At 41.9% G+C, this 14,208-nt stretch overlaps 1 protein-coding gene across 1 annotated transcript; it reads right to left on the reverse strand.

Annotated features, from left to right (window-relative positions):
* Window positions 1–1,141: 1,141 nt before the first annotated feature.
* On the reverse strand, window positions 1,142–9,261 carry aoc2 (amine oxidase copper containing 2). Its single transcript, XM_026353859.1, has 5 exons — window positions 7,569–9,261; window positions 6,422–6,540; window positions 5,563–5,729; window positions 4,426–4,558; window positions 1,142–4,311 (listed from the first exon to the last, which is right to left on the reverse strand). Exons 1-5 carry the CDS (start codon window positions 9,139–9,141, stop codon window positions 4,021–4,023), a joined length of 2,283 nt encoding a protein of 760 aa, XP_026209644.1. The 5' UTR covers window positions 9,142–9,261; the 3' UTR covers window positions 1,142–4,020.
* Between the last annotated feature and the right edge of the window lie 4,947 nt (window positions 9,262–14,208).

Consider the following 14,208-nt stretch of genomic DNA (forward strand, 5'->3'; position numbering starts at 1 on the left):
AAAGATTTGCTGGGACAATCCCTGAATCCAAATGACCCAAATTATCATGACAGATACAGTAATAAAAAAACAAAAAACAAATGCCAATGTATTTGAACTAAATATCGTGCATTTCCATATTTTCCCAGTGAGATTGTTGCCATAAACACATGAATTAAACTAGATGGAGTACATTTTATGGAATGCTGCTTGTCAGTGTTATGTGTAAAATACTTTGAAGGTCTCACTTCCTGTGTCGTTCTGTCCATCTGTTGCACACAATCCCTTTATTTCATGTGAAAATTATTTTGTTAAATTATTACTACCGGTAATATTTTTGATACGTAGTGCATAAGATGAAGGTGTAGTTGTAGTCCACCCGAACAACACGTGCTGCAGTGGCACTCATGCACACAGGGACTGTCATGTAGTGTTAGGTCATTAGACCAATGTTAAAGGTACTGAATCAAGGTAAGTTTGCAACAGCAGTGTGTCTCACCATGGGCTGAGTTCAGGTTGTTGTTGCACTCTTCATGGGGGACTTTGCTGTCCTTTGTTGGTTGAATGTACTTACTTCCTCAGAAGCATTTCCCTTGACCCCTGAGGAAGGAAACCACTAAGCATGTTTGCTTTCCTGTCCTGTGTTTCTGTTTCCAAAAAGCATGTTTGGGTGGAGGAATGTAGTGGTGTGTGTGTGTGTGTGTGTTTGGAGCAGTTTCACCCCTACTGTACTGATATGGTTTCAATGTTCTCCTTCCAGGAAAAAACATAAGGAAACGTGAGTGCTGTACATCTCTGTGTGTGTTCCGTGTCCTCAAAGTTTACTTAGTATCTTTAGTGATCTTATATTTTTTTTATGCAATAGTGCAGAAATGCAGCAAATGCAGCACACATCTTCTTACTCTTACAGTCTTATCTTTTATTTAGAAAGTAAACAGCAACACCAATTATCAGAATTTTTCACTGTAGAAAAGTACAAAATGGATCAAACTATTTGATCTTCAGTAGTCCCAGCCTCGTGCCACAAGAGAGACTGTAAGGACATATTTGTCATGGTGTTCTCTTTCACATTTCTGACTGTACAGTGTCAGCTGACAATGATTACAGTGCTTATCACAGTGGCTCCTCACTAAGAAATCCAGAGACTAGACAACCGTTTGGATACATTTCGCTTTTTACTAACAGGTGATTGCTGGCTTTAAAGAAAAATGATTGCAAACATTACTAAGTGATGACAGTAGTCTCTTTGCGTGCAGAATCTCACACTTGGATGTAAATATAAGATTTTAAAAAATTGCAATCCAAGGCAACAGTTATTCAAATTCTGCTTGCAGTGAATAGTCTTATTATTATTTTAAAACAAGTAAAAGTCTACTAGTGAAATAAAATAATTGCAATATAATGTCTACCAACCTAATATCAACTTAGTGTATCTTATTTATGATAAATTCACATTTTCAATTTAAGAAAAAAGCAAAAAATAAGAAATAAACAAGAACTTTCACTATTGTTGCTAAACTTTGGTGATACTAATAAAAAGGCACAAGACTTATGGTGTGTTCTGTTTGATCCAGAAATTTGAAATTTCCCAGTTAGAGATTTCAAGTGGAACTCCCCCTGAAGTGGAAACCTCACCAACCCCAACCTCAAAATCCAAGATGGCTATTTGCACTGTTCTCTAACTTGTATCTCTTAAAATGTTCTTAGATGAGCAAAATACCACATAATGCATTGGCAACAGGCTACAACTGGTCTTGTTATAGTTAACCTGGCGGGTGTATTAGAGTGCTGACAACTCATTCGTAGCTACAATTTCCGAGGTAAACAGAACACAGCATTAGTCAACTGTGAGGCTGTACTTATGTACAGAAGTGCTTTGAGTTAAATGCTAACGTCAGCATGCTGACATACACACAGTGCAGACATGCTGATGTTCAGAGGTAATTTTAACACCCGTAAACGTGACCTGAAGCTTATTTTTACGCTTTAGGTCTGTTTTCCTGTGTCTTAATGCGTAAAACCACAGTGAATGCTCTAAGCACTTTGAAACACAGGCGACCTGCACTGAGTACTGGGCCTGAATGTTTCTGTGTGGAGCCCCTCACTGTGGAGGCCAGAATAGGGTGGAGTGATGTCAGAGCATCATAAACCATGGCAGTTCACTCTTTTTTATTGTCAGAATGTTTCATGAGCACTGGGAGCAGACAAAGATGGTGGGTGGCAGGTAGTGGTGAATAGTAGCTAGAAGATTAGAATCTCAGCAGAAGATGGATCATAAAACAACAACAGTATAGGTTGGGCAATATGATTGAGGGGTTAGATTTAGGCAATGCAATTGGTCAACAAGCCCCAGAAACCTTCCCAAAAGACTCATCTTGGTAGCACGCTCTGATCTTTGTCTGCAGCCAGGTGCCCTGTGGAATTAGTTTAATTTGATCAAATATCATTTAGATGCAGGAAGTCAGTCAGCTCAGCACCAGTAAGCATGCTCTAAGAACCCAACACCTAAGTGTGCAGACATTTATATATGCACCACTGAGCAAGGAATGACTTTGGCACCAACTTCTAATCTGTTTCTTGTCCATCCAAGGCACTTGTCATAGAGCAGCGGTGGCCTCGAGTGCCACTGTCTCTCTTGTTTTCCAACTATTCTCTCACTCACAGTTTCTGATCAGCTGAACACACCGGATCCAGGTAATCAGCCGTAGGTAGAGCAGGATGGTTGGAAAACAAGTAGGACACTGGCTCACGAGGATTGAGGTTGGCCATTCATGCCACAGAGCATGCCCACTACATACTTTTTATGCTTTTCTCCACAGTTACGTTTCTCTTTTTTTTTTTCTAATTTTAAAGCATTAATGTTTAAATGTTTTATTTCTTTCTGAGAATGATTGGAGAAGATTGACACTAACCACACGCGTTTATGTGATGCGCAGAACAGGAGCCCATCGTAGCGTAACTACTGGACACATGGGAAAACTGCCTCTAAATTAAATCACTGATTGACATGTTCCTTATTCCACTGGTGCATAAACTGAAAACACTTCAGCGGGAGTGCATGCAGCTTCTCCTGCAATAACACGGATTGCCAGTTATGATCTGTGAACACAGTTATGGTGGTGTTTAGTTGAAACCAAGTAGTAACTTGGCAAGCTTGTTGTAAAAACAAACTCTGCACAGCTGCACTTGGCTGTCGTTCAATTCCAGCTTATTCTGTAATCCCCATAAAACCACATGTTGTTCATACATTTCTGTTTGTCAACAGATTAAACTGTTTTAGGTGTTGGTAGAGGGTGGAGATCTTTGGGAATGAGCCCATGTTTGTTATGGTTGAAGGCACTTAAGTAACCTGGTTACAATTTGGTTCAGTAAGTAAACCAAACTGTAAGATAAGTAAGTTAATGTCTTGAGAAACATGATAACTGAATGGGGAGTAGGAGATTAGAGAAACCTGGCTTCCCCAGCTAGATTTCCTCTGAACAACTCTGATTTCTATGCTATATATATGCATATGGAACATGGTTTCTAATCAGCATTTACACAAGTGCATGTGCATGACAAAAGTAGAGGAAAGGGTGAATGACCCTAACCCTGAACCCTAACTCTCCGTTCAAAACTGGAACTATCCCAACATGTCCTGTAGAAGTCTGGCTCCGGGCGTTTACCATTCTGTCAACATGTCTTTATATTTTAAATCAATGCAAAATCACAGAGAATCAATGTTTTCCCCTAACCCTCTTTCAGGTTCCAGTGGTTATTTTAGGCTAACTATGTCCTGATCCTAGCTCTGTAATTAAACACAGGTATGGGAGTGGTATCAGTCTCTCAAGTCAATCTCAAAAAGGAAAGCAAATAATCATGTTCTCCATACTACTTATCTTCTTGCTAGTTCATCTCTAATGCACACACAGTGCAAATGAATTTCTGTCTTAAACCACCTCCATAAACATGTTAATATCGACACAAGCGCCTTGATACAATTAACCAGTCCAAGCACATCTGAGTTTGATGGTTTAGATATTACTAGCAGTGTTCAAGACTTCAGGCCCAGTCCTCGAACTTCATGACTCCATCAAAGCCGTTGTAGGTGAAGGGCTCAAACACAGGGCTGCAGCTCTCTTTAGCCAGACAGGCCATCCTGTTGTTGTCACAGCTTTTCTCGCTGCCTGGGCTAAAGTACACCGCATCAGCAGAGTGGATGGACGGGTCTTCGTCAAAGTAGTTGTGGGGCCGCAGCAGCACCCCGCCTCCGTTGCCTACTGTTACAGTATTGGGAATGTCCTCGGCGTGAGGGATGTGGAGGAAGCCAGCAGTTACCCAGGCAACCAAGTCCTGTAGACACATACACAGCATGCAAATTCTTCTAGCTAAGTCTCCGAATGTAAGGTTTAAAATGTGTTTGTTGTTTTATCATTATTTCTCTATGATGATTCCATCTTCACTCACCTCATTATCAATGCTTTCGTTGTCTTCAATGTACTTGCTGAAGTCAACAGCTGGATTCCAGATGTTGTTTTGACTGTACAGACTGCTGCTGGTCTGCTCTAAATCCTTATGCTTGGTGATGGCAACCTTATACCTTGAAACCGAGAGAAGAGACATAGACAGAGGTGGCTTTAGGTTTGCAGCAGAACCATGCCTGACAATTTCAGACTGTATAAGGGGTTTGACTGTATTACCAAACAGATATGTTGCCATAACTATAGTTAGCATTTGGCAACTGAAGATTTAGGTTTGGGATTTTTACCTTCTGCATTGCTACATGGCACTAACTAGACCATGGCACTGAATTGTAAATCCTCAGGGGCAGAGTCATTCAATATGGCTGTAACAGCTGTTGATACTGGACTCAAGATTTATATATCTGCCAGTCTAGGCTCTACTACTAGGGGGTCCATTGTTTTGTTCATAGACACTTCGATACGTGGCCAGGTGGAGAAGAGGATCAAACCGCAAAACTCCAGTTTGTGGATGACCCACTACCCACTCCACTCCCTAATCCTGCCATTACAGCTTGGAAATTTTGAAATATTGTTGACTAGGAAGATAATGTGCATAAAACCTTAGCCATACTATTGGATTAAATTACTAAAGTTTCCTTAAATCTTGTTTTAAATTGACCTGTTATCATTTTTAGTGAAGTTAATGGTGTGTTGAGTTATGCACAATCTGGGAGTTCTTCGTGGAGGTATTATTACTCCATGTAAGAGTAGGAGTATTTTGTAGGTTTATGGACTATTTTTATTTACTCTTGTTTTGTGACCCAACCCTAACCCACTTCAGTATTGTCTGTAACATATTGTGATTATATATAAATATGTATTTAAGTTGGCCTTTATAAATATATATAAGTTTGTATGAAGTTTAAAACGGAGACTGTTTAAAACCTAACCCTGTTCATTCTCTTATTGTTTTTTGTGTTGTGTGCACAGCTACTGTACTCACTGTTTTTCAGTTTAACCCAAAGTTTAAATTGAACTTCCTGAAGGTAATATCTGTCACTTATTATAGCAGAAATACAGGATTGCAATCATTAACATTGGATAATGTCAGAGTTTGGTCTTTGTGGCTATCCAGTCTTACCTGGCCCAGGACATGGATCTTTCCTCAGCCTCGCTCTCTGGAAGATGGTCCCCTGCAAAGCTGTACACTTGCAGCCTGTAGGAGCGCTGGTGACCCCAGCGGTTGGTCTTGTTGCTGGCGATGTGGAGGTAACGAGGAGTCTTGGTGTTGTGGCGCAGTGCTGCTTCCTGTGGAGGTGTCACAGCAGAAAGCGCCACAGTCAAGATTCAAGTGATACTGTATTTGTTGGTTGGTGAAACATTAAAATCAACAAAATATTTGTGGTTAGTTGGAAAAACTGTTAGAAACAGTGATAGTGAGTTGAGCTTATTTGCTGAAAAACAATGAGCTAAAATAGTTCTGTAGAGCTGATGAGGACGGACAAGCTGCTGATCATTAATTATAAACCTGTCACTTTTTCCAGTGTGACTTGATTTCTGAATAAATCGCCAACAGTGACATAGACCCTCACTACTTCATCACACTTTCACCTCCACCCCAAGCAGTGGGAACCACACAAACAGGTACCAACCATTGAATTAAAGATGGTAATGGTTTTTAGAACTGCTCTTAAAGAAGCTTTCTTAAAAGTATCTGAAATTCTACTGTTCTTGTCATAATGTGGATAACTACAGCAGCTGAATAGGGCGCTTTGCTTTAGCGTTGTTGATGTTTCCAGTGAACAGGACACTAAAGAACGCAAGCATTATCAACACATAGGATGAACCTGCTAATTTGCTAGATGTGTGTACCTTCACTGTTGTCAGTCACGTCAGTTACATAAGCTGATAACGCCCCACCCACCAATGAAAAAACAGCCTCGGTTTTTATCCAAAATGTAGAAATATTTAAAAGAGAGAGAAATGTTGAATATTTAGACCTTTTCTGTTTTTAGTTGTTTCTCCACTAGTTGAGGGACCTTAGCGTGGTGATCAGGCATCCATGGCAGTGTCATATTAACATACTCCATGTCTTTGGTCTGGAAAACATTCTTCATTCCTGCAGAGAAAATGACGCAAGCATGTTTCTAATCATTTAGTTTTTTCTTGCCAAACGCAGAGCTACATTGGACATTTTGATTCTGCTGTAAATCAAGTTCAGATGTTCCATTTTCTTAGTAATCATTTTTAAATAAATATGACCCTGTGCTAATTAGTATTTCTGTATCCAGTGGACCAAAGGACTGTGTCCTGACGATGTATAGAGATGAGCTCTTTGCACATCGGCTGTATCACCAGTTCTGCAGCTCCCCGTGGAGTCAGTCAAATTGTATTATCTGTGCATGTTTTTCATATTTAATCCCACATTTCAAATTAAACCACAAGGCACAAACAGCTGAGCTCTGTGATTTATAGTTAGTTAATTCCTGTCCCTTCAAACAGGCCAACAGAACCATAACTACAAGTAAGAGTACTGTGCCACTTCAAGATGGAGCTGATTTTAATTATAGCATGCACAACTGATGCTTAATCAATATAATACATCATCATTTAATGGTTGTATTTACATGTACTGGTATCTATAGCTGTCTAATAAATGTGGAGTACAAAGTGCAGCAATATGTTAAAATAAATAAATCGAAACCTAAAATGGAAATACTCAAGTAAGTGTAAGTTGATTACTTTCCACTATTAAAGGCATCCCTCACCATGTCTCACACCTCTTTAGAGTCTTCTACTGAAAATTAGTTTTTGGTGCATATCAGCCAGAGGCCTGAGGAGGTCAGACAGGTTCATACTGTAGTTAACAGATATTAAAAAAATCCCATAGCTAAATTAAATTAAATTGCCAATTTCCACAAATCACAGGACTAAATTTACATTCCACAATATGTAAATAGTTGTGAAACTCATATTCTCCTCCACCCTCTAGATTGCTATGCGCTCTGGTGCATCCAAGTCATAAAGCTGTAAGTCATTCTGAAATGGAGGGGGGGGGTGCTCTTTAACTGGCAGAATGATAGGAGACTGCTTGTTTTTCTCTTTCTGTCAACTTTCTGTTACTGTCTTGCACATATTAACACTCACCCGACACATCAAGGTCCACTTTGAAGTTGATGAAGTGGGTGTGGATGTTCCCCAGGACTTTGTCCGCCACCTGGTGTCCGAATTTCAGATTCCCTTCCACCAGGTACGAAGAAGAGATGTAACCGGTTGCGTGCACCTTGGCCTCCACGGAGCCGGTCTGGTAGAAGATGAAATCCCACATGTAGTCGTAGTTCCCTATAGCTGTGATGGTCCTGAACACTAAGGCGCTGTTCACCATCCCTCCATAGCTGTTGTGGAAGAAGTCAGAGAAGTGTCTCCTCAGGGGCTGACCCATGTTGTGCTCAAAGATGCAGATTGAATTCCTATATCTGATCGGGCCCGGGGCATCTATGTAGCGGTATGTGTCAACGAAGGTGGCCTCGTGGGGGCAGTCCACGCCACGGACCAGTTCGTGTGCGAAGCGCCCAATGCCGATGCTCGAGTCTAGAAACTTTGTGAGCATCATCCCCGGGGTCAGCGAACCGTACACCGACATGGCCTCCTGCACGCTCAGCTCGTAGATGATCCTCTCGCCCTTGAACCGCACATCGAACACCCTCATCCCCGTGAGCGAGCTCAGCCCGAAGGCGAAGCTCCAGTCCAGGTACAGGACGTGGTTCTTGCTGACGCTGAAGCGTTTCCCCTCTGCGTAAAACAGCTGCGGACCGATCTGCAGAGGCTTCGTCCTGGGTTTCAGTGAGCCATAGTCCGGCAGCTCCTTGTAAACGATTTTCTTAACAGATCCTTCCTCATACTTCTGTCGGAGCTGCTCCACCGTGTCGAAGTAGTCGCCGTTGTAAAACAGGCGCTCCACTTTCCATTCCTGCTCCTTTACGCTTTCATGGTTGACGAGCACCTCGAAACCCACCGGGTGGATGTACAGGCCGCTCCGGTCCCTGAAGAATGACACCCACGTCTTCCTGTCACCAGATCGGACTCCGCGAGGCATCTGCTCGAATATGTCCAGCATCTTGTCCTTGTCGACGTCGAAGCTCTCCTTCAAGAGCTTCCCCAGCTTGGAGAAGACCTCCGCCGTCAGAAACTTGAAAAGCAGCGCGTATTCCCCGATCGTGACCGTGCGTGCATTGATAGGCAGCTCCGTCTTATACCTCTCCAAGGTGACATCTCTGTGGGTGTTCGGTTTAGGAAGAGGTCCCACTACGTACTCTTTGATGTAGCCTTTGGTGCCGTGGAAGACCACTACAGTCGCCTCTCTCCTCGGCTTAGAGCCTTTTCCATCCAAGTAGGAGAGCGCCTCCGCTTTCTTTGGCAGAGAAAGATCTATTAAGAACAAGAAATTCTGCGACGGCTTAGTGATCTGGTTGATGGATATGTTCAAGTCCTTCTGCGTGAGCATGTACTGCTGGACCTGCAAGTACTCCTCCTGGGTGAGGTCGGCGAACACGAGGCTGCGCTCGTCGTGTTTGCCCCGCAGCGGGTGAACGCGCTGAGCGGAGCATTTGGGCGCCCTGGTGGAGTGGATGCCGATCAGGACGATGTTGAGAATGATGGAAACGAGGACAAAGAGAATGAGCGCCCACTTCACCAGAGAGTTCATCTTGCTCTCTACCATTACGCACGGGCTTGGAGAGCGGCAGAAGCAGAATGAGGAGGGGGCGAGCGCACGATTTGGATAAGTGAAGGCGCGCCTGGTTTCCCACCCTTCTCTGCATGGATCATGCACCCTCCCGCCCCCGTGAAACGATCGGTTATGAAACTACCGTTTCATGCAGTCTCTGTTCAGCGACACTCCCAAAATGACTTTTACGCACGCTGCTTGGGTATTTCATGCACGACAGTTATTCGTTTAATAACCTAAGCTGTGCAAAAGTTCAGTCTCACAAAATCATAGTGGGTCGTTTCAAGACGGAGAGCACGGTTCTATAAACACAAACAACTATATATATATATATATATATATATATATATAGTTGGGTATAAATGGAGAATCCAGTAGATGGTTCAGTCTTTGCAGTGAAACTTTGGCCACTTCGTGCCAAGTGTAAGTTCCAAAAGAATATTTCTCAATAGAAGACTACTAATGAGGTCTTTTACAAAATATTGAGGAACCAGTGTTTGACCAACATGCCTGACATGCATCTAGTCTTTGGATGGTGAGGGGAGCTGGGGAGAAGCCACACAGACACAGGGAGAACACACAGTCTCCACGGAGAAAGGCACCCTGCTGAGTGGTGGATTTAAACCCAGGTCCTTCTTGCTGTGAAGTGACCTCTACACCACCACGCCGCCCCAAATAAAAACACCATTTTAGTGTATAAAAATAAACTATAACATTATATTTGATTATCTTCAGTGTCGTTACCTGGTCTCCTAGCTAATCCTGTTCTTGTGTGTTATATATTGTGTTTTATTATCAGACCAAACTATCTGGGAAAGATGGATTTATATCTTATATTAAAATTACAGAAGATAAAAGTGTCTGAACTAATCAGTCAAATCTGTCAGTTTATGGTGAGAATAATACGTTTACTGCAGCTTTTCATCAATAAGTTACAGAAACACAAACACAGAGCAGCGTAAATCTTCATTCTCTTATTCCACATGTGCTGTCTGCACTCAAAGCATGCCACTAAACTTCCAGCCTTCACACGGGTCAAAGTTCAACCCCTAGTGATTTTAAGTAACAAAAATCTATGACAATAAACCTGTGGAAACAGGTTCAGTAATATCCAGATTATAAAAAAACAAGACTAATTGCTCATTTTGATCATGAGAAGTGAAGCTGGCAGGTAGAAAATGTCTAAAGAAGGTTTGTGAAATGATCCAAATATGACCTAGGAGTCAGAACACGGCTGAGTGGAACGAAGTCACTTTGCACCCATGAAGAACAATCCCTGCATCTCCTCGGAAATGTCTCCCCTGCCATTCTCCATCCAGTCCACCAGATGTCCCCACACTCTCCCCCTTCTTTCCAGTTACCTGACTTCCACTTCACCTGTTTTTCATTTCCTAATCAGATCAGATCACATAATAAACTCCCGGATCCTCCTGACTGCCAGATCAGATGCTTCTATCCTGCTAGCCAGTTCATCTGATGTGCTGTGCTTGTTTTGGATTTCTTGCTGTTATTCCCCTCTAGCCTCTTGCTCAAACCACTGTTCACGTGAATCACCTGTACCTACCTGACCTGCCAGGCTGCTGATACGTACACTGACAGCGACGCCACAGGGATTCTGTTTTGACTGAGAAAGTCAAACTTGGGGGAACAGGGATTTATTTTCTTTTCTCACAGTGAGATAGGTTTTATATTTTTAGCTAAATATTTTAGTATATACCTGTCCCTCCCATCCCTGAACCTCCTTATCAGTCGAGCTCGACATACAGGCTGCAGGGCCCCAGTTGTTGTTTCTCCCAGGGTCTGTCAGGTCACACAGAAAAGGATGTCAGCCATAATTGGCAGGCTCTCAACCTACTGTGCTTCCTGCTAGCCCGGTGGGAGATGTTTTTTTGTTTTTTCTTTTGGTTTTTTTCACATGGCAAGCAGCCAGCACCTGACAATCGGATACCTTTCATGGGCCCAGCACTTTCACACTTCCAACAAAACCTCTGAAAACAAGAACTAAGATCACACACTTTGTTTAGTGCAAGAGTACAGATTTTCCACAGACTGTATGAACTTCCATGGAAGGTTAAAGATTTCCCTCCTGTTAGTTTGCAGGTCTCTGTGGTGTTGGCCCGGGGCGGAATGTAGGTGGTTTCTTAATTAGTGTAATGGCGGACCATTACACTAATTAGGCTGAGGAGGCCAAGAGGTCTGAGCTGTGAGTAGTATTACTAGTCCTCCTCTCTGAATGTTCACACCACCCAAGCAAATGAACAAAAGGAGCAAAGCCTGAAGCACTTTCTATAATAATGTACAGAGCTGGCATTCCACAGGCCTCCCCACATTATGTGGGTACATTTTATTAAAAGGTTCAGTCAAACAGTATTTGTCACTTTGTCATTGACGAGTATGTTAGCTCTAAACATACAGTGTTCCTGTGTGACCTGATAACCTTCTACAGTTTAATGACAATAGGAGCTCTTATTGTTCCCCTGCTGCTCTCCTTCTGCTTCTGGAGCCTTTGAAAAAATCCTCAGTCAGAAATCTTGGCGTCGCTTGTGATTAAAAACCAAACAGCACTTGAACCTCAGGCCTTGTGCGTCTCAGTTGAGCTGAGACGGAGATGATGATTCATGCTTTCACTTTATCCCATCTCGACGACTGTAATTCTTATTTAATGACTTTTTTTCATTTATCTCCACCAAACATCCATGAATCATTTGCAAAAAGTTAAGAAGCCAAATGCTAAGCTCTTGACCAGTAGTCAAAAAAGGGCTCTTGCAGCTCCAGCCCTGATGATTTCTTGTGATTACTTACTTAATTAGACTCCCTCTAATATTTTGAGATATATATTGCAGAGGAGCACCTGTGAACACCTGGCTGATGTTTGTCCCCACAGCTTTGGACTCTGCTAACAACCTCTCAATCCCTTTTTAATTCTTATATGAAGATTTTTTTTTTTTGTGCAGTGTGAAATCTCAAGCTTCCTTCAACAGTGATAAATGAGAGCATGACAGAAGTATGTCTGGTTTTCTTCCTCACTGGTTGTGCAACTCGCCTGGCTCTGAGTCTCTGATTGGTCTGTGATAGTAGCTGACCTGAGAACAACCCTCTGTAGTTAAATGTTTAGAAGAATGCTGAGAGCACGAAGAGTGCTGCGAGCGCTCACACACACACATTTGGGAATGTTTATACAGTGCACGATGGATAACCGCACCGTTCAAGTAGTAAACATATACACACTTGCACAGACCCCTGAATCTTGGACATACATAGTAATGTACATGCCCTCTTTCACACAATCGCACATACACACATCTGCTCCCACTTAGGTTTTATAAATGGCTGTTGAGATTGAACCAGTGGCCTCCATACATTCCATTTTCTCTTTTCTTGGAAAACTCTCCATCCTCAGGTCATCAGAGAGCTCCTCCTCATTGCCGGGGGTACAGCATGCATCATTTAATATATCTTTCTCATGCTTTTATGTATACCTACTGAACTTGGTTTAGGGCCAACACGTCACTCGGCTCCACAGTGTTAATGAATCTAATTAACTATTATTTATTCTTCACAACAAACACAAGAGGAACGTAAAAAAAAAAAAAAATAGAAAGTGACATTGGAATGGAAGCAAAGAAATAAAAGTTTGATACGAATATATTAAATAAATCCAATATTTAACTATTAATATATTTTAACACAAAGCTACCATGCATTGTTTGACAATTAAAACTCAAACAGTCTTCAAATAGTGTTTCAGTAGATTAAAGAAAACATTCATAGTGGAAACTCTGAGCTATGGAAGGTCTGTTTTGCACAAAGCGACTGCGAGCTGCAGCTGCAGGATGTTGCTGCAAGCGGCACCATAGCATGAAATGAGAGAAAGCTGACCCCGATCTGTTTAGGTTAACTTCTGCTTAAAATAAGTGACTAAGTGAGTCTCCAGACTTTTTTTTAAAAGCTCCGTGTGAACCTGATCTCGTCCGCCAAGAGAATGGAGAAGCAGGACGTGCCAGTTGCTGGTGAATACCAATCGAGCTGCACAGTGCCAGGACGGAACTGTGGCCTCAAAGACACAAGTTCAAGTTCAAACAGGCTTTTTTCAATCTTAAGGCCAGAGGAGCTGTTAAAGCTGCCACTTTAAACTGGTTATGAAGTACTTTATAATGGAACAAAAGCATTATTTAAAAAGAGCTGTAGTATTTGGAGAAGAAGACTAAAGGTATATTATTTCAAGGTAGAAGTCATATTGATTAAATATATAATAATAGATCAGCTGATGTGATGATAAACTCATCTAAAACTTCCGTGGTTTCGTTTGTGTCTAGGTCATTTCCTCCGTCATAAGGTTTATGTTCCTTTTTAATAGCTGATGGAAAGAATCCCAACATGTGGTTTGTCCCGTCACTGTAGACTTTGGCTTTGACCCAAACTAAACACATTAAGGAAACGGTGCAGAGTGTAGCTTAACCTGAAAACAGAGGGTTGAATTTATGGGGCATGAGCGGATCCCTTTGTGAACCCCAGTCCAAATATTTTCAACTGAAATTCAAATGGTTTAAACATTTCAAAACTGTGAATATTTACATAGTCAGTAAATTACAGATTGTCTCTAACAAAAAACGAGTTGTGTCACCTTAAACAATTATGTCTATGACAGAGCATTTCAACTCCTCTGTCTCTACTCTTGATAGTTCAAAGGATAATATTTAGTCTTTGTGCCCTCGTTTCTTTCCACAGTAGAAAAAAGTGAAAGAATGAAGCAGCAGGTTCATTTAAGTGATGTTTTCGTGTGCTGCCACACTCTTCCACTTAGTCTTATACAGAGCACGCTGCAGCGTCTGCTCTTTCTCCACACGACTTTTGTCACTTTAACATCACAAACCTCCCTCTGCTGATACATGGCCACAGAACTATTTACATTTCACTACATTTCCAGCTACAGATCTATTTTGGGGATCACCATCACCATCACTTTGTCTTTTAAGGGCACAGTACTGCAGGTAGTGGTTTCATCTCTCCACTCAGAGCTAGGTGGAGAAAATCCTGGACACAGATGTGATGATTAGGAAG

Source organism: Anabas testudineus, chromosome 8, assembly GCF_900324465.2.
Source record: "Anabas testudineus chromosome 8, fAnaTes1.2, whole genome shotgun sequence".
Lineage (NCBI taxonomy): Eukaryota > Metazoa > Chordata > Actinopteri > Anabantiformes > Anabantidae > Anabas > Anabas testudineus.

Coding starts and splice junctions, on each gene's coding strand:
- aoc2 (XM_026353859.1), bottom strand. CDS start 9,141: ATGGTAGAGAGCAAGATGAACTCTCTGGTGAAGTGGGCGCTCATTCTC. Junction 4,559..5,562: donor AGATCCATGTCCTGGGCCAG/GTAAGACTGGAT, acceptor CTCGGTTTCAAG/GTATAAGGTTGCCATCACCA. Junction 4,312..4,425: donor ACGAAAGCATTGATAATGAG/GTGAGTGAAGAT, acceptor ATGTGTCTACAG/GACTTGGTTGCCTGGGTAAC.